Source organism: Vidua macroura, chromosome 13, assembly GCF_024509145.1.
Source record: "Vidua macroura isolate BioBank_ID:100142 chromosome 13, ASM2450914v1, whole genome shotgun sequence".
NCBI classification, from domain to species: domain Eukaryota; kingdom Metazoa; phylum Chordata; class Aves; order Passeriformes; family Viduidae; genus Vidua; species Vidua macroura.
The window spans coordinates 7,199,194-7,222,901 of NC_071583.1; the positions used below are offsets into that span (position 1 = coordinate 7,199,194).

The following is a 23,708-nucleotide window of genomic DNA, read 5'->3' on the forward strand; positions in this document are numbered from 1 at the left end:
GAAGCACTCTGTGAAGGAAAAGTGCCCCTGAACTTAATGTCTTTAAAGCCTGGCTGGCCAATACAGGCACAGGGACTCAACCACAGCCAAGGCTACACCACACTGCAGCACTGGATGGCAGGGACACAAACCCAGCTTGCAAAGGCAGCAGTTGTGCACAACATCTGCCCTGGGGCTGGGACAAGGCACCTCTCCCAGCCAGGGAGCCCAGCCCCATTCCCAGCTCTCACAGCACCACCACCAGGCACCACTGTCCCTTGGCAACATTCCCTGATGGCTCCTGGAACTGCTTCCTCGCCTAATTTGTGCCTTTGTACTTGCCATTAGCTTCAGCTCCTTTCCCAGCACTACTCTGTGGACGCTCCTGAGGAGAATTTTCCTGCTCTGGTGACAGATGCACACAGCGGAACTGAGAGGCTGGAGCACTCCTCTGACCAGAAAATGCTCTGACAGCTGGGTCCCCGCAGCGTGGCACAGTGAGGGGGCTGCAACCAAACCCTGCCCGGGTCAGCACTGACGGAAAATGATTATTACAGGAAAGGCTCTTGTCCTTCAATCACACTGTATTATTTATGACCTAATGATTGCCCATTGACTAGCAGGGATTATACATTCCTGAAGATGTTTCTGGGTGAATGAAAGGGCATTAACCTCATTATTATCACGTCCATGCTCATCAGAGGCCATTAGTAACTTCCTCTCAGCTCCCTAGGCTCCTGTGTAACTATCTGGTGTCATCTGCTGCCTGTCACCTGCTGTCCTACACGCCTGCCCCAGCTCTGTCTCCAAACATGAGGCCAGTTGCCTTATCTCAAACCAGTTTTGGATGGAAAAATCCACTGGAGCTGGCTTTGACCTCAGCACCCACCTCTGTGCAAAAGGCTGGAATAAGAATTTGCTTCTGGCTAAATATCAGCCCACATGGTAAAAATAATTTATTTTTTAATAATTAAGATGATGGGCTAGAAAGGAACGTTTGCTTTGCTGAGCTCTGGGAATTCACAGGGAACATTTTGAACAAGAAACATTTTTAAAATGAAAACCTCCCTCTCCTCTTCTTTTCTGCCACTCCTCTCATACTCTGTCCCCAGAGATGGTATTGCTCTCCTTCCCACACTTCAATCATAAAAAGCAACACCTAAACACAACGTATTTAGGAAATGCTAACAACATTGTCCTTATCTCACTATCTCTGAAACATTTAATCTGGACAGGTTAAATTGTCCTATTCTCCTGCATCCTCCTGTTCCTATGCTGCTTCACACCTCTTGCCTGTCTCCTTTATATTCACACCCCTTAATTCATGTTCCCCAAAATCTGTACCCATACCTACTTCCAAACACATAGAGAAAAAACTTTAAAAAAATCTTGCCTGAATGTTCTCAATTTCCTTCATGGTTTAAAATATTCAATTCTGAGACAACCAGCCATCCTTCCCTTTCTCTCAGCTGCCAGCAGCTGCTGCAAATTTTCTGTGCCACTTCCCAATGTACTTCAAATCCTCCCAGACCCCGGAAAAGAAACAGACATTTGTACAAAACCAATAATGCATCAATATGTTTTTGGCTGTTGCAATCTTTACATCTGCACTGCTGGAGATGAATATCCAGCTCTTTTTAATCTATAGACTCTGGCCTGTGGAATAAAGCCAGGACCACTAAAATAAGGAAGCAGAGAAAACACAAGCAGAATGGAAAAAGCAATTGAACATGCTATAAACTTAGAATCAGGTGAAAGCTAATTATGGCCATGCCCACTGAAAAGATAAGGACACAGTGAGGGAGATAGACTTATAAATTATTTGTGTTATGGTAGCACTTAGAAGCCCCAATCCTTTATCTGGGACTAGCTGTACAATACACTGCAAACACTTAGATGTATCTTTGGATACTGGTACAGAGTTTTAAGGAAAATGTGCAAATGATCTCTTCCTTCGCGCTCAGCAGTTTCTGGTTTGTTAATGCTTTTAAAGGAACCTGAGTCCACCATCAGACTCATTCTGAGAAGCTCACAGGATGGTCTTATCAGTCAAGGAACAAATAATTCAGCATGAAGGCAGCCTGCACTCTGGGCTGAAGAGGGCAAACCCCAGGAAACCCCCCAAAGTGGGCATGAGCTGCATCCATCGCCGTCCACATCCCCTGGAATGGGGGAGAGAATGCTCACTGTTGCCAACAGAGACGTTTCATCCTCATTGACTCTGTGCAACTTTGATTGCTTTTCTAATTAAGATACATTTTATGGTAATCTACCAAGCCCCTTAGATTAAATCACTCACTTAATCTGTTGTTAGTACCCATATGTTTACAGCTTTACAGCCTGCTGCAGCATATTTGCTTTGCCATGGCGCCGGGGAGTTTTGGTGACAGATGAGGCACTGCACAGCCCTTCAGGTGGCACAGGGCTCTCCCACCCAGCCAGCCTGTGCACAGACAGATGGACAGACAGCCCTGACACACACACAGCCCTTTGGAAAAGAGAGGAGAGGGAAGGCACAGCACTGCAGATACCCCATGCTGATCACCTGTCTCTGTCTCTACAGATGAGCTTAGCACATCTTTCTCATTTTCTTTTCTTTCCTTGCCTTTTTTTTTTTTTTCCTCCAAAATAAGAGATGGCACATGACAGGGAAGGACTGCTGAAGAGTTTCACATTACTGACACATCTCTGGCCCCAGAGATCAGTTACCAAAGAGTTTCACTGCAGGTGTAAGGGCTCTTTGCAACCTTTTGGTCACATCTGCAAACTAAGGACAGGCAGAGCCAGACCCTCCATCTGCACTGGACACTGAAGGAAAAAAAGGTTGAGCAAGCTCCACGGTTCTGCAGGGGAGTGTGTCCCCAGTCCCAACCTTGCCTGCAGCCCAGACACACCCATGGGCCCTTCCAGCTTCTTCAGGGCTGGCACTGTGCCACCACAGACACAGTGAGGAGCTCCGTGTCCCCGGGGCTCCCCAGCAAACCTGCCTCCTGTGTGTGGACACACGGCTGCAGCGCTGGCAGGCAGCAGCTCCATCTCATCATCTCACAGCAGGCTGCCTGCTCTGGCTCTGGATGAAGGAGCAGGGATGCACTGAACAGAAACGTGGCCCTTCCCTGTTCCCAATCCATGGCACAGCTCCCAAATGCTTGCATCCCACAGTGGTACCTCACGCTCAGGAGGGACCCAGAGACCCCAGCTCTGCTCAGACCAGCTGGGCTGAGTCTCCAGCCCACGTTGCACAAACAAGTCAAATTCACAATATTTGAAAGTACTTGTGCTCAGGTTGCTGAGGGAAAGAGAGCCCAAAAGCAAAATCAGGAAAAACCAAACTCCAGGTTAGGTTGTCATCTACCATCCTATGTTCACAGAAAAATTCCCTGGAAAAAATTGTCATATAATTCTACAGGATCTCTTAATCGAGAGTAACATGAAGAATAAAGTACCACCTGCAATCACCAGCACTGACAGGCAGCTGCCACCCAATATCAATACAAATACCTTTCCCCCTGCAGAGTTTCTATTGATCTGAGCAGGATCAACAGAGGTGAGGAAAGTACTCATTACATCCAAGGACTTGACTAAGAAAAGAGTATCAGACATTCAGAAGGAGACAGGTATTTAAGAAATCCATTTTTTAAAGGGTCTATGGAATTTCTCTAGGAATTGTTTGAGCTGCTAGAGGAGCAGCCAGGAAGACAGGTCTCAAAGGAAATTAAGCTCCTGGGATCCAAATAATCCTAAAATAATGTTTCAGACCCTGACACACCTCCTAAGCAGGGGACAGTGATGTCTGCATCCCACTGGCACAAATCTCAAATTTTCAGCCCCAAGGCTTGCAAAGCACCATGCTGTGAACCTGTCCCTGCAGTTGCACCAAGCCTAGTTTGCACATCAGCCTGAAGTCATCTTGCAGAGTGGGTATCACTCTCCTGGGGAGGTGATGGAGGCTGCTCCAAGGTCTGAGAGCTGAGGGGTGGTTGGTGGTACTGGGCTGGGGAGCAGCTGCCCCCAGACCTGCTACCACCAAGTAGCTGGAGATGAAGCATCACCACACATTGCAGCACAAGGATGGGCAAAATACTGAGACAAAACCCCATGGACACTGAAGATTTCTGTATGCATGATGTGATGAGCAGGGGAAACTCTCCTGTCCCCCTGAGTTTGTGTCAGCCATACCCTGTAGAGATGTGGGGCTGATGGGATCATTTCTGCTCAGCCAAAAGCTCCTCTGCCAAGAGAAAGTCTTGCAGCAAAATACTTAACCACATTTTCACTTTATGCCTTAAATCCCCTGGTTGCTGGCAACCTGCCCTCAGGGACAGGGATGAGACTTGCCCCTGCCTGTAGTCAAACCAGCCATTTCAAGCCACTTTTCCTGCTTCAAAGCTATTAGGATGAGATCAACTGCCTCCCTTAATAAACCACAACCTGGCTTCAGGACAGTCTGGCACCCCCGCTGTGATGAGTTATATGGCACAGAAAACCCAGGCCTTTAGTTTCTCAGGGTAGGAGCAGGAACTGTGCTTTTCAGCCCCCTCCCCTCATGGGTCAATCAAACATGTTCTCTGACCATAGCCCTGCTCACCTCAAGGACTGCACTGAGCCAGATACCAGGGCTGAGCAAAATTAGAAATGCCCAATGCTGTCCTCAGGCAAGCAGCATTATGCTTAGAAAGTGTGTGAGATGTGCATTGCTCAGACACCCATACCCTCCACACCTGAGGAGCTAAAGGACTGTGAAAAAGACAATTATTTTTATGTACCTTGTTCTCTAACATGGTGGCACACGGCACATTTTATGTACCATGTTTTCTGTGCCAAGCACATGCATTCAAGCTATGCAGCTGCTCTAAATATATATGGTCCTTGTGAAATAGCAATCACAAAAACACCAGAAAGCCTCTGAACTGAGTGCCTATTAACTACATTTTCAGGAACAAAGCACATGGGCTTGCCTGTGGAATGCCCTGGCTGCCTATGGGATGCTGTGTACCAGCATCAGCTCAGCCAGGGCACAGACCCAGCAGAGCCCATGAGCCACTGCTGGGGGGAACACCACCAAATGTTCCCATCAGCTGCTCTTCAAGCAGGTGAGAAGGCACATGAACTATTACATTAAAAAAAAAAAAGGGGGGGGAGGGGGGGATGGATAATTAAAGCTGTCCAAAAGCAGCTTAAAATGACTAAGCAGTTATTGCCAATCTGAAATTTCTCTCTGATTTTAGAAGAGTTTAGCTTGGGCTTGCACAACATCCTTACCTTCTCCTGTGGGTTTAATAAACTCAATTACAGCCTTCTAACATATTATTAAAGTACACTTCATATATCTATTAGCATACCCTGGTATCATGAGAGTAGCAGACTATTCTAGGTTTAATCTGTTGATTTTCTGAGCAGATACATACTCAAACATGTTCTCATAGCAGCTCCAACTTGTGCTACAGCTGGAGTTCTTAAATACTTCTGGAGCACCAAAGCTATTGATTCCCATGGATACGGTTCAAGTATGAGAGAATGAAAGTGTCAATAAATTAATCAGTATAATGCTGCAAACTCAAGTATTAGGCAGTCTGAAACTATTAAAGCTATACATCTTCTTTTCCTCTGCCTACTATTACAGTCCCTGACTTGTGCTGGCTGGAAAGCTCACCAGGAGCTGTGATGGGAAGAGAGAAATAACTGCACCTCGCTGTTATTCACAGATAACAAGGAGGTCTCCAAGTTAACTAAGAGGGCTGAGGAATGAGGCTGCTGAGCTGTAAAAGCCAAGGCAGGGAGCAGAAAGTCAGAGCAACAGTCTATTGACCTGTACTAATGATGTTACATTCTGAAAAGCAAGATATTTTCTTAATTAAAGATTTTCTTTATTTCATTAACATATTTTGATGAGGAGCATGTTGTTGCCAAGCTGTCATACTTTAGATTGATCTAAGGTAATAGGCAGTCAGATTTCATACTTCAGCTTGATCAATATTAAATAGCTCTTACTGATTTTTTTCTATCAAATATTGTAGCATTATTTTGGAGGCACCTTTGATTTAAAATGCCAGAAGGAACACAATAAATGAGAATTCCTTTTCCCTTTAATCATCATTGTTCATGTTTCTGCAGTAAAATGAAGTGCAAAACAAGTTTTCAAAGCAGGCATCCCTCTCTGCAAAGCCAAATACAAACTGAAAATATTTCAACGTATCTAAAAATCACAGAACAGTTTGGCTCAGCATGAGACTACAAAGAAGCCAAGCCTAAACACAATTTTGTGGGCTTCACAATTCCTGAAATACCCCACTTCTCCCCCAGCCAGTACAGTTACACAAATAAACAGAGATGCATATAACTTACCGGAGCAAATATCACCATACACATTTACAAAAGGATTTATAATCCAACTTGCGTCTCCTGAAATAAAGCAAGGTTTGTCTCATACTAAAAATAAAGGCTCCCAAAAGCTTCTCACAGGAGAGAGAGAGAGAGGGAGAGGGAGGGAGGGAGGGAGGGAGAGGGAGCAAGCGAGCATCAGCTCCTTGCCTCGCTTTTTATGAAGCAAATAAGGAGAGCAAGAAAATCAATGCTGAGAGAAAGTGAGATGATATACCAATCAGGCAGCAGCCTCAGACTTGTTTGCAGAGGGATGGCAAAATGCTCATATTATTAGACACTGACTACACACAGCCCGAGTGGAGAAACCGTTTCCCCTTGGCGAGGGGCTGATTGCTTTGTGGTGGTGCAGGTACCACCATGGTGGGCTGGGAGATGCAGCCCCTTCCCACCCACTGCTAGTGCAGCATCGCTTTGGCCCTCGTGCGTGCTCCACAGAAAAGAAACAGCCCACAATTTTGGGCTAAAGTTGAAAAAAGCTTGAAGGTCCTCCAAACTGCCACTGGAGAAGTGCTTCTTCATTGTGGGGTTTGGGGGCTGTTTGCACTCTGTTACATTTTCAGATGCCTTTCACTGCACCTCAGACAGCTGCCCTGCAGCTGCAGCAAGGAGCCCATGCAGAAAGGGGAGAAGACTTCTCAAGTCTCCCATATCTTCATGTGTGCTGAGCTCACCCTCTGCTTGCACAGGACCAGATCTCCAAAGTCCTCCTGGAATTTGTGCTTTTGTCCCTTTTTGTGTATCAGAGAAAACCAGTGGGAAACCTATGGGTTGCCTTGCATCAAGAGGGAAATTTTTTCTACTATTAATCCACCCAAACAAAACCTTTGCTGTGCCACATGTGTGTTGGGAGGAAGAGGATGTATCAGGGCATGAGCTCAGGCACCTGTTTGTGAGCCGGATGCATCAGTTACAGCCAAACATCGCTTCTTTGGGAAGGTGCCACATTTGCTCCCCCCCAGTAGCTACACTCAGACACAAACCCCACACCTTGTCACAGCAAACTTCCTCACAAGAGGGGCTTCAGGCCAGTCCCACATCTCCCTGCTCTGTGTTCAGGACATCAGAACATTAAGAGCAGGAAGGGATCCATGGATCCCTCTTGGAAAGGTGTTGGCTCTGCACTTACCCGTGCCCCAACACCACCTGGTGTAACCAAGACCAAGCCATACTGTGCTGTTTACTGATCAGTGCTGAGCTGATCACTGTTTTACTCTCTTTTCTACCCACAGCATCAAACATTTACAAATACATGTGACATAAGGCAGATTTCCCTTTTATTAGGAGACAGAAGTTACATGCTGGTATACAGATACACCTGTGGGGTGACAGCAGTTCTCTGCACTGCAAAATTGGAGCACAATTGCTTTTCCCCAGCGGCTTGGGATTTACAGTAAATGCTGGAATTCACAGGGAAAATCCTGAAGACAAAAAAGGAAGGAGGCTGAATTCATCTGATAATAGAGTTCATCAGTGGGAGGCTGGCACTTCTAGCACAATCCAGGCACAGAGGAGGTTCTGACAACCTTTTATAAGCACAGTACTCCAGGTCCCTTTCCCACAAGCAGGAGCTGCACAGCCAGGCTGACAGATGTCACTGCTGTCGATGTGGCCCTGCCTTTCCAGCAGACACAGCCTGATGCTAGTGGATGCTGTAATGAGGAGATGCTGTGATGCTCACAGAGTTCTTCAGGCTGAAGCACTGCTCTGTTGCGTGGTGCATTTTAACATACACAAAACCATTCACCAGCTACCTGCACACTGCCTGAGTCCCAGCCATGAAGATTAAACACCACAGTGACTCTGGTCTGCAGAGCTGGGCAGCATCTGCCTCTCCCTGCACTGTGAGCAGCCCGTTGATGCCTTACAAATGCAGGCAGGAGCTGCACGCTGCAGTCACGTTCACACTCCACGTGGTCAAAGGTGACCAAGGACCACACAAAATTTACCACCCACTGCATCAGCACAAAGAGTGTTGCTGGCTTTCTCTCAGCCCTGGGAGCTCTTCTCCAGCCTGTGGGTGCACACTGGTTGGGGATGGCAGGAGGATACTCAGCTTGCCTCCGCTCCCCAGCTGATGCAGCTCACTGCTCCTGGCCTTCACTGCATTCAGTTCTCCAGCTGGCACTCAAATGCGCTGTATCTCATGGTGAGCAGCCTCTTGCTGCAAGGTGTGAGAGTAAGTGAAATGCAAACACCTCTCATTTCCTTTTCCAGTGAGAAAATTTATTTTCTCTTCCCACAGCTAACAACTGCTTACTTAAATTCACTAAAATCTTCTGAAAACTTTGAAAAACATACATTAAGAGAGTTTTGCTGAGGTGAGAGCTGCCGTATCTCAACCTTCTAAAATATGTGTGCACCTGGGCACCTGTGTGGGATGTAGGGATGCAGCTTTAGCACAATGGGTTGCAGCAGAGGAGTCACTGTCCTGTCACACACCTCCTCCAAACAACACTGTAACACAGACTCCACAGGACACAGAAACCAAGGGCTGCTTTTTTTTCCCTAACTGGTAACACACCATGAATGCTGTGGATCAGTTCTAACACTGCTGAAAGTGAATGTGCAGGTGTTTGCTGACAAGGCAAAACACTTGTCAGGCTGCAGCAGACCCTGCAGCACTGCAGCCTGATCCTTTCTCCAGCTTTATTAGATTCCTTTTCAAAAATTCATCTGAAACACTGGATGGGGCTCTCAGCATCACCAAGCACAAGAGCTGCTGCCAACACCAGCACTGCTGTGCTATGTCTCTGTGCAGTATCAGAGCTTTTTATTTCTGATTTTTGAGTTGGGAGTTTCAAAGCAAACTAAAAACCATCCCAGGATTTAAGTCCCAAACTACTTTAGGTACTACTGGAAAGCAATATACATGTAACAGATTTGCATCAACTCTGTGCAAGGTTCACGGCCAGTGTTGCTGAAAGGGATGCAGTGACATCAACAAGAGGACAGGCAGCAGCCTGGGGAGAGATTTGTCCCCAGATACAGAGGACTCAGGGGAGGCATCTGCATGAGGACCGCTCAGAATTACAAAAGTTGGAAAAGACCCCTGAGATCACAGAGTCCAACTTAATGCAGCACTGCCAAGTCCACCACTAACTACATCCCTAAGCAGCACACACACGTTGCTCGAACACGTCCAGGGACAGAGGTTCCACCACCTCCCAGGGCAGCCTATTCCAATGTTTGGCTACCCTTTCAGTGAAGAAACCTTTCCTAATATCTGGCTTCCCACCACTCTTTGCTGTCTCTTCCTACCATGCCCCAACCCACCATGGAGTATCCAACACCCACATAGCAGAAACCCAAAGGCACTAACAACCCTTAGACCCTCTCATTGCTCCACTGCTTTATTCTTAACATGCTTGTTCACATTACCCCAGAATCCCTGTTAGTTCCTGCTCCTCTGTGTATGTGCAAATTTACAGACACCTCTAAAATCACACACTGCATTGTGGAGATGGAGTTTCATCAGTCTAGTAATGGAGCACCTGAGCTGGAACTTTTCCACATCGGTCCTCAGCTCTGCCCAAGGCTGGATTGCACTCTTGCCCGGCCCAGGTAAAGCCAGGAACAGGCAGCACCACCAAAGGCCCTTTGGACCATGCTACTGCTTTGGTGGCCACTCCACATTTGGAAAAGTTAATTAATAATATTAAAATGTCCATCCTATCTGTGCTGCAGAGAAAGCATCAATCAAGGCAGCAGTGGTGTCCAAGAAGGCTGGAGCTTGACAGAGGGGCTGGAGGCCCAGCTGGGAGAGGACAGTCAGCCTACCTGGAGTGCTGCTGTAAACAACCCTCCAGCACAGGGAATATTAAGATAGGCTGCCTGTTTGCCAACAGAGATTTTCACATTTCCCTCTCAATCTTTATTTAAATTTGGGAAGACAGAAAATTAACAAAGTCTGAGATCTATAACTGGAAACCATTTGTTTTTCTTGTGGAAATGGAACATTTCCTAATGAACTTCCCCTCCCCCTGTGCCACTCAGATCCGGATGCAAATATTGCTGCGAGTTTATCAATCTGTGGCTTGTTTCACGCAGTTTGCAATGCTAATGAGTAAACCAATTTTGACATATTATGTAAGCCAGTTTCTGAAACAGAGATTCTTGGCAGGCCAAATGTAAACACAGACACCCTCTTGCATCCAATTTAAATGAGCATGTTTCTGAAAGCACTAAGGGCTTGATTCTGTTGACTTATTCCTGATTTACTCCAGTGGAAAAAAAAAAAGGTGAGGGGGGAGAAGAGAAAGAAAATGAACAAAAATACCCCTTCAATTCAATTACTAGTGCAGCAGCAATTTGCAAAATGGATCTAATTTTGTAGCAAGGAAATGTGCTGGAATAAGCTAATACAGGGTGGTGACTCGGGCACTGTGTGAGCATCAGCACAGCACACGCCTGGGAGCACAAATGCCATTCCAGATGGAACTGAGGGGGGAGATGACAGCTCTCCTCTCCCTCATCCCCCCAAGCCAAAATTAGGTCCAGGTATTGGCCCACGGGTTGGACAAGCCCCAGAAGGTGACTCCTTCCAGCCTCTTGCTCTTCCAGCAGAGCTTTGCAGAAGAATGATACCTATGGGGGCAGCAGACATAGGCCAAGAGCAGCACCAGCTGTTTTGAGCTGACCCTGTGCCTCACACATGGGCCAGTAGGAACCCAGAACACGCAGGAATTTGCTTCAGCACACACTAAAAGTCTGCACTTCACCAGCACATGTCCAGGTGTCAAGACCCCACGCAGTACTCCTGACCTTGTCCACCTGGCTCAACCTGGCAACAGGCCCCAGCGCAGAAAGTCAGACACTGATTAATGGCTTATAGCCACTTTTTAAAGACTAGCACCAGAAAAACATGCTGGAAGGTACCCACTTGGGATGGAGACTGCAACAACCAGCAGAACAACTCCCAGTGACACAGAGATGAGCTAAAAGTCACAGGCTCAGAGGTAGGGTTAGAAAACAAAAAAAAGAGAGGGGATACATTTTTAAAAGCCCCTAAAAAAAGGCCTCTACCGGAGAGATGAACAGGATTTTATTAAAGTGAGGAAGGGCCGAAATCAAATCTTTCATTTGCACTCTTCCCCATACCATCTGGAGCACTTGCATCTGCCAAAAGCAGGGCACATTTCTTTGACTAGTAGAACCAAATGGGGTAGAGGCAAACCTGGAGGTGGCCTTTGCCCTGCTATCAGCTCTGGGTACCTCCACAGCGCTTTAAAACTGAAACACAGGTGTGAAGATGAACTGTGATGCTCCTATCATGACAGTAAAAGCAATAAAATCAGAGACATGCTGTGCTGTGAGGTTGGGTGTGCTGCCACAGAACGTATTTATTGTGTGTCAGAGATCTCACCAGGCACCAGAGCTGCAAAACACTATCTCACATTAAATTCCTTGCAAAACATCACAATCGGGATAGCATTTATCATACCTGGATCTTTTACATGACAAAGTAAAGGAGAGCAAAATGAAGAATACTTTTAATCTCCAAGCAAATGTCCTATCCTGAGCTTTCAGTGGTGAAAGCAAACCTGAGAGTTCCTCCCTTTGTGCTGTGCTGCACTTTCAAGCTATGATCATAAGCAGCCAAATGCTACACATTTGTTGGCTCATTAAGTTTCACCCTGCAAGTTTAACAACTGTGTATTTCTAAAGTAATTCACATTTTTATGCCATAAGAGAAAACTTACTGCTGTCTAGACACAGAGGGAGAAAAAAAAAAGGACAGTGCTTGAAAGGAGGGCAGCAGACAAGGAAGCATCACTTGGGATGTGAACAAAAGGGACATGAGATGCCTGTACAGCCCCAGCAGCAAAGAGCAGCAAAGACTGGGAAGAGAAGATGCCCTGCAGATCTGAGGGACCTCACAGATTTTTGTCCAAGTCCAGCTCTTTGCCAGCCAAGAAACACCCCCACTACACACTCTGCCATGCCAGCACAGAGCCCAAGGTGGGAGCAAAGCCCAGAATCACATCACAGCATGGACTCCCATCCCAGCAGGTAAATGAAGGCAGCAAGCAACCAATGCAGATTGACGTGCCATAACACCTCCCTCTATCCCTCCTGCTTATCTACACCTGGCACATTATAGTAACTGACAGGTAAATGGGAATTTAATTCCTAACATCTCATTTTTTACTCTAATTTTAAATGATTTGGAATAACTCCTGTGGTTAGAAGTCCAACTGTTATTCAGAGTTAGTCAATTTGGAAAGCCCTCACTGTCCACTCAAGCATCCCCTGGATTCCTCATGCTCAGAAGACTGTTACTGCCTTTCCCTCATTCCTAGTGCTTTCTGCATTTTTTTAACATTTTCCCATTTCTGTAGGTCTTAAATACCAGATACTAAAACCATGTAAAGAACAATCAGAAGACCAAATGGGTACTGAATGGATGATGAAAACAGCATGAAATAAAAGAGAATTGGATTATTTTCTGTTGTAATTTTTATAGCTATTTAACAGGAAGAATGGAAAAATCTAATTACTGTCAAATGCAAGTTTTCAGCTACCCAGCCAGCAGCGCGCTGTTATTAAACTACTGTATAATTGCCTCTTTTACTCTGTTTCCCACAGAAGTTGTGTTATTTCACTCATAGTTAAACTCATAATATTGGCTTCATAACTAATCCTGTCAATCGAAATCCCTGGGGCCTGGTGCAAGGATAAAAATAGCAAGGAGTTGTTTCTTCCCTCAGCTTTCTTTCAAAGCCCATTTCTGCAGGCACCGGGGCTGCACCTGCCAAGGTGCCACCTCTGGCCTGTGAATGCTCCTACAACTCAAAGGAACACAGACAAGTCCTTCCAGCAGGAGATTCAGTCCCTTGTGCTGTGTCCATCCCAGGAAGGGCCAGTCCTGCCCATCTCTCCCTCCTGACCCAGGCAGCTCAATTAAGCTATTTGATGCTACATAGTTGAACCACACCTCCAAGCCCAGCTGTGACTGCCTACCCTGGGATTTCCTCCCAGCCCTGAGGCTGAGGTGACACTCACAAAGCCTGAGGATACATGAAAAACACGGGTTTGCTCCTTCCCCAAACACTGGGACAGAGTCTCACATAAAAAACCCCACCAAGACACCCAGCTACCTGTTCAAGCATCAGAGATACCCACTGGGATATCTGCTGGGCTCCAGGATCTTAAACGTCTTTTCGAGACGAAATGATTCTGTGCTTCTCCAAGATGAGTACAATTTGTCTATGCACTCACGGGAAACTGCAAAAAGCAACAGATTTTCAGCCATCCAAATAGTTAAGCTCTGTCTGAAGCCTCTCTTGTTTCCTGCACATCCTGGATTGATGTCCCTTGCTAATTCATGGCATGGTTCTTTCCTGGAGATGGCACTGGGTTTGCTGTAGAAGGCACAGCCAGGGTCTCCTGCTCTCTCCTCCAGCATGTCCTTCCTTCCCTGTGGGATACCCCTCTTGCCCAGGACATAGAGGGCCTAAACTCACTGTTCAGCTCAGGTTTGGGATGCGGTGGTAGGGCTGGAAGGGGTGAGGGAAGACAGATTTGACCTCACACTCAGCCCTACAGTCTGTCTCTCTGGAGACAACAACCCTGTGCTGGGGTTGCTCTCTTGTGGGCACGCACAGAAACTGCTGAGAGCTGGCAAGGAAAAGACGGGAAACAACACATTTCCCGAAGTGGTGTCCCAGAGGAAGGTGCCCATGCCAGGAGGGACCCAGTGCCAGGGCTCTGTGTGCACCTGGACCAGCTCCAGAGTCATCTCTCTTGCCTGGAAGAGCCCCTCCCTGTGCTGGGACTGACACACACAGACAAGAGCACTGAGCACATCAGCACACTCACTGCACCACCAGGTCCATGTGGGAACCATGGGAGACTGGTTCAGCTGAGGTGTTTTTCCTTCTGGGACAACCACTGTCCCACCTACCACAGCCAGAGACAGAGGGTACAGCATCCCAACCTTCACTCAGCATCCTCCTGGAGCCATCCTTGGGATGGACAACAGCAGCGTCCATCAACACAGGAGTGAGAGAAACAGAGCACCAGTTTAAAAAATGTGTTTAAAAAAAAATTGCTCACCCTTTCTCCCACCCCACAGCAAGGTTGGACCATCCCCAGCACAATGCTCTGCAGTCACACAGGAAACTACTGCTTCCCGTGCAAGCCTGAGACAGCCTGACCAGAAGTCCAGAGGGACCCCAGGGTTAAAAATCCCTAGTGTGCACTGTGTGAGCCCTCAGGGAAGACAGCTCTTCCCTGAGCTGTGTTACTCTGTACTCCCCCCATCACTAAACTTGCTCCACTTTAAGACAAGATGGAAAAATCATTTTTGCCATTGTTTGGGCTGCCAAGCAGCACCACGGTGCTCCCAGGCAAATCAGGAGAGCTCCCACCACGTCCAGCCTGGAGAGCCCTGGTGCTCCCAAGGGTTGGGGGATTGCCTTGGCTGACAGAACTCTCAACAGCCCTGAGATTTAAAATAAACATGGCCCAACACAGTGTTGAATTTCTCACCCATGGTGTTTGTGCAAATGAACCCTCAGGCTGACAGACCTCCCTGCTCAGAAAGCTGCAAAGACACAGGGAAACTATGTCATGGCCAAAATCACCCTAGTGGTGGCACTGTCAGTGAACTGCCACCTCCCTGCCAGCAAGCAGAGCCCACAGCCTCAGCGGTGCCAGGCATGGTGAGGACAGATGAGGGAAGCACCAACACATCAGGGCTGAAGTAAACCCATCAGTGTGACTGAGAACTATTCCTGTGTCCAAGTACAGGAGGAGAGCAAAGGACAAACAAGGCTTCCAGGCACAGGAGCAGCAAAATCTCCTATTGTTCCTACAGTTGTTGGTGATGGCACAGCACAGAGAGGAGCTCATAGCGATAAAACACATCTGGTGACATGAGCCAGCCGGCCTCAGTGGAGGTGACAATGTGTCTGTCCCCTCTTTGGATGCTCAGCCAGGTCCTCAAGGAGAACACGGCAAAGCAATCACTCTTATAAACACAGGCCTTAATATCAAGATCAACATCCTTGGAGTCCAATTCTTCGAAGATTCAAAACCTGCCAGAGCTCCCGATCTTCCTCCATCTCCTTTTGACTATACTGCTTGTGGTGTATCCATTTAAAATTGTCAACTCTTCATCCTCAAAGAAGAGGAACGGGAGTCCCAGGGTGTCCTACACTCCTCGTTAAGTGACACTGTTTTTTGATGAATTCCCATCAAACAGCAGTGGATCCTTCAGGATCAATCTGGAAGAGAAGAACACAGGCTGTGTAAGCAGCAGGTAAATCAAGGCCAGCCCAATTTTCCCATTTGCACAGTGACCCAAGCATGCAAGGAAAAGTGTGCAAGGGTCTCTATTCCCCAAATTAAAGTACTATGGATAAAAAGATGAAAATGTATTTCAATTGACTCATTGGTCAGGGAAAAAGGAAAAGGAAGTACATTACTGCTTCCATAAGTTCTAATTATCAGTGGATTTTAGATACAAGAGCAAAGCATTCACCTTGCTATTTTTCATTAAACATAGTTCAATCAAAGAAGCCATTGACTCTCCTAGATGGAAGCAATTAAGGAGAGCACAGGCTGTTGTGTTTGCAGTGCAGACAGGAGCCTTCTCCTCAGCAAATCATGCACTCCCAGATGCATCCAACCCACCAAAGCTTTCAGCCAGCTGTTAGCCCAAGGCTTGTTCCCAGATGTGGGGCACCCTGCTGCTCCAGCAATCAACCCACCCACTGCTCCAGCTCCATGGGATGTGCAAATCCCTCCCCCCTACATAACTGCATCCATTATGGGAACAAAACAGCTACTTCTGAGAAGGGCACACCACACCACAGACCTGCCCCTGTGCCAGCACAGAGGGGAGAGGAGACACTTGTGTGTGCCCATCTCACGCTGCAGGACACTTGCATCCAGTAGTGGATGGACTTCTAGTCACACCTAAAGAAGTAGGTGGTCCCTTGTAACACAACCAGGGACCACTGAAGAAACTCCACATGGAGAACAAAGCTGAAGGAAAGCAAGGGTTGGGCCATGTGAAAAGGTTACACCTCTCCAACTGATGTCCCCAAAAGGGCAAGTGTAGGATGCTGTGCTGGGAACATCTCCAGTTCTGTCTGAGACACGCTGACTACTGTGTGTCATCAGGGTATCTTGTATTGGCCCGATGCTCAGAAAAATCAGTCATGCCCCTAACAGAAAGTAACCCAGCCATTGCAAACACCAGGCAATGTCTTACCTGAATCACCATCAGCAAGGCTCTTCCAAATTCCGCTTCAGGAAGGTCAGGGGCTGAGGTACTGTATTTCCCCTGTGAACGAAGGCGAATGGTGCATTTTTTAAGTTTCACGTTAGGCAGCCACACAAGTGCTTTAGGTTGACCTTCCCTGTGGACTGCAGAAGACTGTCCTTGTCCAAACAGCAGAGGCTTTCTGTGCAAAGCAGCTCACTGTCCTTGGGCTTTTGCACATTTTGTGTATGTACAATTCAAGTATTTGTTATTATTTCTTTGAAATGAGAATCCCCCAGGAGCAGCACTTGGTTTACATGGAAGACAATATTCTCTCACACCAGTAATTTCCATTAAAGTATTCTACAAAAGTCTGGGTGTTCAGTATATGCTTGTTGGCAATTTATGCAAATCTAGTCTACAAATAATCTTGACAAATAATGCTAAGAGTGAATTTGGGCTGAGGCTGTCTGAGATCACAGGTGTTCGTTAGGTTATCAGACACAGTGGGTGGCATGTTAATGTGTTCACATCTTAACTAGTGGGTATAAGCAAGAGGCTTGATCTACAACTGAAAGAAAAAACTGAAAGAAAAATTGAATATAGAGCACAACAGATATTGCTGAACAGATTCGCATGTGGGCACTTGATTTATCACAATGCCTACATAAATATGTATGGAGCAACTGTTTCAGAGAGGCCCCATGCATGGACAAGCCTGTAAAATAAGTTTTCTGATCTAAATATTAAAATTGGCCCTTGGCAAGTAATATAAATAATAGTCTCTTACAAAATCACTGTTTCAATTAATTTTACTGGCATCACCTTTCTCTGTACAAGAAGGAGAGAGAAGGATCAAACAGGCCTGAAAGCCAGCAAAATAAATTCAGAGTTATTTTCAAGAGGTCTGCTTGTCTCACAGCTAAGAAAATGCACCATGAGATAGAAAAACAGGTTTAAGTCCCATCTCTGCCAGGGTCTAATTTTTCTCTGTAGAAAAATAGGATGTATTTCTTGCAGCAAACACAAAACATTTTCTCTTACTTCAATGAACAATCATTTTATCTGAGCAGTTATATCAAACAACTTACATTTTTCTGCAGCTTGTAGCTTTGTTTTACTGCAATTTTCATTGTTAAAAAAAAAAAAAACCCCAAACCAACAAAATTTAAAAAAGTACCTTCCCCCTTCCTTAAACCGATTAGAAACGTCATTCACATTACCCCGTGGAAGTGAACTGAACTATTCCCAACAGCTACTCAAAAAATACATAATCACTATAATTACTGGTGGCATCTAATTAACATTCAGCTTCCTCTCTACAGCAGCTACAGCTGGACAATCCCTTTATTCCAACCTAAAACTAATGCTCTCCTAATTATTTTCCATCTCACTAAGCAGCCCACCTGTGCCTGTTTCCACTGACAGCTCGGTCTGGCACAGCCTGGTGAGCTCAGCCTGGAACAGCCTTGCTAACAACTGCCCAATGCAAACATGGGGACCTGCTCCTACTAATTACACAGCTCCTGGCTCTGTTAGCCTGCCTCACCAGGATTCACAAAAAAAAAAAAAAAAGACAGAGACAGAGGAGCTGCAAAAGGCTGCAGCCACCCCAAGGGACTTTGTGCTCTGGGTTTGATAGGACAGGGCAGAGGATAAATAAGCCTGTAAAATGCACATGCCTCTGGTCTGATGCTGTGGACCTATCTTCCAGAAGGGCATGGGGTCAGGGTGGGCACACCAGTGGTCCAAAGGCCTGGCACATGCTGGTGCTGGTCTCCAGAGTAAAACCTGGAGAAAAGGTTTCCCTTTGCTGGGGAAAACCCTCTGCTGCCACCTTTGCTCTCCTTCCTTGGCCACTCTGTTGCAGCAACAGGAACAAAACTGCTCAACCCAAACGCTATTTTAAAATAAAGACAGCTAGGGATTACACAGATATAGCAGCCTGCTTTTATGAACTGCCTGGTATCAGTTACTCAGAATAAAACGAAGTACATGCAAATCTCATGATACCTTAGTTGTTTCAGTCTACTCCTAGCGCTTTCCACCCCCATATCACTAATCAGGCAACTTTTAAATTCACTTCTATTTTTCAGACATGCATCACCTCTTGTTAGGGAAAATAATGCCTGCTGTTGCCATCTAGATGAGCTCCAACTCATTAGCTCTGTCTCCTTCCAAAACTCAGGTAAAACTTTCTTTTTTGCTCACTCCTCTCTCTCTTTGCTATTATGTTTCTACTTGTATTATTTCAACCTGTAATGATTGTAGCACTCTTAGGAATTATGATCTACAAAATTATCTTGTAATTGCATTCATATTTGAACTTTCATCATTACAACTAAATACATAAAGGGGGATGAGAAGAAAACTGACAGTTACTGGGGGAAGCTCTTGGCTGAACTTCTCCTGAACTCAGGAATTACTAACGCCTCTTTCTTTCCCTTCGCCCCCACTTTAATTTGTCAGCTCTAGGGTGAATCTCTGAAGGCACCAAGAGGCCCCTGCTCAGCACGGCCAGCTGCGTTCACAAAACCCACAGTGACACAGTGTTTACCCCCAGTCAAAGTGGGTAAGACAAGTTAATAACGTTCAAAATCTGTGGGGAAAAGGAAGGAGCTCAGCCAGCACAGTCCTGTAGATGTCACTTGCTTCAGAGACCAAGGAGAAAAATACAGCAGATCAAGAGAGGTCTTAAGAGTTGTCAGAGATGGCCTGAGGGAAAAAATAAATCAGTGCATGCATACTGGAAGGTTATTTATGCAATAGTCAAGTAGTTACGGTTTTGATACCAAGGTAAGAACTCCAAACAACACTTAAGGTCAGAAATTCAGTATCTTCAGGCTGTGTGCACAAATTTTTCCCCTCTTCGTCACCTGCTGAGCAGTAAAGTGCCTCCAAATGGAATTGTCCAGACTTCCCCAAACAAATTTTCAATTCCACAAAAGATAACCTCATCTTGGCAGCTGACCTATAAAACTCCTGAGATATGGTTACAGGCAGAGGACCAAATTTTATAAAAATGCCCTAGTACTTATCAGTGGAAATCAAGCTAAGATGGATCAGAGAATTGAAGTCCCAGCATTTGCTAAACTCAAGAGCTCCCCATGTGCTCCCCTGGCTGTCCAAGAGCACTCAAGTTTGAAGGACTAACTGCAAACCAGTGTATTTTTCTTTGCCATTTTTTTCCAGAAAAGAATTCAACAGAGTTAACACAAAGATCTCCAGCCAGCAGAACATTGCTAAGATTCCCTAGGTGAACCTCTTGCATCTCATTTACCTTCCTGGTGAAGCCCAGATTTACAGACACCTGGCTCACACTTCCTGCTGCACATTATCTCTCCTGGAAAGGGTGCTCAAAGCATCACCAAGGAAAGAGCCCTTTCAAACCCCAGAAGTTCACAACTGGCCCAGCAGAGGAGGAGGGATGGGTGGATTCTCTGGTGTCTGGTTGCATGTACACTCTCTGCAAGTACTCTCAGCAGGGACTTGGGAGGGTCTATTTATTTTTTTAATTTACTTTTACAAAACTTCCAGAAATGCAGATTCTTTGAAACCCCACTATCCTACCCCATCAAGCTGAGGCTGTCCAGCAGGTTCACAATGTATTTGTATCCTATGTCACCATGTCATGTTGCAGGGTACCAGCCACAACCAAATTATTTCATCTGATGCTTGAAGACAGGACTTCGAGATGACAAAACAAACATCTCCTTCAAACTAATAGCCCTCTCCAAAAGCCAAGCAGGTAGCAACTTATCACTTCCAACCTCAGCTAGCACTCCTAATTGCTTTTAGCCTGTTCTTGAGGCAATTAACTCCATACCCACCCCCTGACACCTTCTCACTCCAAAACGCAGTTCGCAGTTCACTGCCACAGGGCTCTGCATTTGGATCTCAAGCTTCTGTCTTTATTCCCTTTCCTCTGCAGGGCTCTGCATGTGTTTGTGTCTGGGCATGTGTTTTCTCACCCTGATGAATTCATTATTTATGGGGCTGAAAGAGCAAAGCTGCTGAAATCATTTAGCTCTTCTGCATGTCTCCCAAAGGCATAACAAACATAATGGGAAAGCAAATATCAGGCTAAGCAGGGTTGTTTGAGGGAGAGCACAGAAATGAACACGGGGGTGCTGTGCAGCAGATATGCCAATACATGTCATGCTTTCCTGCCTGGCATGGGGCTAAATCCCTCCTGCCCTGGTTCCAGCTGCTCGTGGGGATGCCCAGAGCAGCCTGGACCAGCACAAGTCAGTGTGCTTCAAGGGACTCTCTGTGTTCTCTGGCTCACTGACGTGTTCAGCTTTACCAGATCTGGCAAATGGCACTAGAGGGCAGAACTGTTTACCCTCAGCATATCTGAGACAAGGGAAAAAACCCATGACTTTCAGGCAGCTTCTGAAATCTTCACAGTCTTGTCCAACACCAAAAGCCCGTTAATACACAAAAGCCACCAAATATATTTCCACTCGGAGTGACAAGCACAGGCATTAAGAAGCCAACCGAGAGCCTGCAGTTCCTTGCTCTGTCTGTACTAGGACCGAAGACCTGGAGGTGTGTGACAGCCTCTTGCCAAGGCAGCAGCAGCCCTGCGTGGGCCTGCCCTGGTTCTCTGCATTCCAGGGTGCACAGGGCAATACAAATAACACAGGTCTCTTGACAGCAGTGGGGGTAACAAAGCCAGTTCTCTTCCCATCACTGATGCAGATGAAAAGGCTTTACTCATCAAGAAGCTTTGATCACAGAAACCAGAAATTATGGACCACACTGACACTCTGCTGCCCAGGCTTGCTGCTAATCATCTCAACAGATGGAAAATGCTTCCAAGCATGTGAAACCTTCAAAGTTATAGCTTTTGTTCTGAGCAGATGACCAGAGGCTGAGAGAATGCCTGTAGGGGTTCTTGAATGCACATCTACCCCATGAACCACAGGATTCACATTCCAGAGAGCACCTCCAACATCCACCACTACATCTCCTGTACCTCAGCTCACTGCACTTGGCTCAGGAGGGGTGGGAGAGACTGTAATTCCCAAAATTGACACTCTTGTGCTGTTACATGCAAAGGTTTTTGGATGGTATACATTTGCTAACTTCAACAGACTTTTCCACAGCATCCCTGATACTGAGAGCTCCCTTGGATGAGGATTATGGCCCCAAGAACCCCGCTCCATATCACCCATAAATCCTTTTTTTATTAATTCCCCAGTGCACACAGTGTGCTTTTCTTTATTATTAGGATTAGTCATCCTGCAGGCCTGTTTACTTTTGAGTAAGGAAGCAAAGGAGTCTTGCCCCAGAAAGTCACTGTTTCTTCCAGAGTCTGAGGAACTTGTTCATGAAGTACCACCTTGCATCATATCCCAGCTCTGCTGCCAATGAGGGTACTTCATAACAAAATCTTTCAAGAGGGGAAGGAAAATACCTGCAAAATAGAACTCATAGCACAGTGCATTAATGGCTTAGGCAACAGCTTAGGATAACATTGGCTATCTTAATAGCGTGAAAAAAAGGTCTATTAATATTTAAAGAGAAGGAAGGAAATAATACTGGTTTCAGGTCTCAGTCACATGTTGTCCCTTGCCACAACCACTTTATTCCACCTCTCTTCCTCCTGGGCACACCCTCCATCTTCTGCTTTGCATTGTCTTATTTTTGTGCAGAATTTGATTTCAAAGTCATCATTGCAAAGAGGATTGAAAGGACCCTCAGAGCAGAGGCCAGGCAGCTCTATCTTTTCTGGCAGATGTTTATCTAACTTCTGACTCCCAGTGACTGTAACTCTACAACTTCCTGGGGCAAAACTACCCCAGTGCTTCTCCATCTGCTTCTTAAAATTGTACATCCCTTAATAGCATGTCTTCTCCTCCCAGCCAGCACACACAAGAGAACAGCCCATTCCCTTCCTCTCCTCTCTGCAGCAGCCCAGGAGAACTCTAAAATTATCTCACCTCCTTCCAGTTACCTATTTTTGCTCCCCACAGTAAATAGCCTGAACCCCATAAGTTTTCTCCCCATAGCCTCTACTCTCAGTTCATTTTTAGTATCCTTTTCTTGACTCTGTTTTCCCAACTATCTCTTTCTTTTAGGATGAAGTCCAAAATGTGATGGTTTCCCAGAGTCTAACCAGCACAGAGCAAGGCAGGAAAGGCTGCCTCACCTGCCCATCCCTCAGCTCTCCCAAATTCCTGTAGCCCCACTTACAACCTGGCCACTTTGCAGAAAACTTACTTCCAGTCTGTGAAGCACCCAGTCCTCACCAATCCCCTTCCTCCAGAGTTCCATTCCCAGGGACTTGTGAAGCTGTTCCTGCACCTTCCCAAAAGATGCCTTGCAATCCCCTTTCTCACTGACTTATCCTGTGCATGTTTTCAGTCCTGCCCCACAGATCTGCACAGGAATTGTAGAGAAAGCAACAGCAAGGACCAGGCAGGTCTGGCTTACCTGAGCACATCACCTGCCCAGCTCACACCTGCATCAGCCACTTGGTCAAAACTGCTGCTTCTTCCCCATCCATCCCTCCCTTAAAAGCAATGGCTGTATGTGATTCTGCAGCTATAATTACTGATGGCCTCTTAAATTTTCACTTAGGTTGACCTCAGCTCACCTGCACTGACCTCAGACATGGTGAGTTTGGTGATTATGTCCATGCTCACAAATCCAAGTGCATCCCAGGTGTGGCTGGTTCTTCCTCAGCCCATCAATCACTGCTCCTTGCTCCTTCTCTGGACACTGGCTAGCCTCACAAAGAGGCTGTGCAGAGCAACGCTGGGGTTGTGGGAAACCTGAGCAACATTTAGATTTGCAGATAAAATATCCTCACTCTGTCTACTTAACCATTTAGCATGTAGTTATTGTCTTTAAATACAGCTGGGCAGAGAACTAAGATGCATACTGTTCTTCAAATAATTGCTAACAAATTATAGTAGTATACTAATATTAGAAGTATTTTTTTCTTAAGCTTCATGATCATTCTCTAACTGTGACTGTGGCTATCATGTACACTGGTGTTGGAGCACCGTGCTGGGCTCATTGAATTTACACCTCATCCCCGAGGTCTGCTGCAATGTCTCATGACCAGCCTGAAAAAAGCAATACTTAATTCTTTCATAGATGTTGACTCTGAAGTACAGATCAC

General features: G+C 46.1%; 1 protein-coding gene across 3 annotated transcripts in view; it reads right to left on the bottom strand.

Moving 5' to 3' along the window:
• Positions 1 to 23,708, bottom strand: part of SYNPR (synaptoporin) — a 102,549-nt gene that overhangs the window by 35,199 nt on the left and 43,642 nt on the right. Inside the window, exons 1-2 of one of the 3 annotated variants that reach the window (XM_053989555.1) lie at positions 16,583 to 16,654; positions 15,402 to 15,590 (exon numbers count right to left, since the gene is read on the bottom strand). The exons of 1 other annotated variant lie outside the window; for it this stretch is intronic. In XM_053989555.1, the coding sequence (XP_053845530.1) occupies positions 15,402 to 15,428 (27 nt within the window). In that variant the 5' untranslated portion in view covers positions 15,429 to 15,590; positions 16,583 to 16,654. Of the gene's footprint in view, positions 1 to 6,324; positions 6,489 to 15,401; positions 15,591 to 16,582; positions 16,655 to 23,708 lie in introns of those variants that run through there. One more of the 3 variants, XM_053989556.1, reaches the window with a different exon arrangement.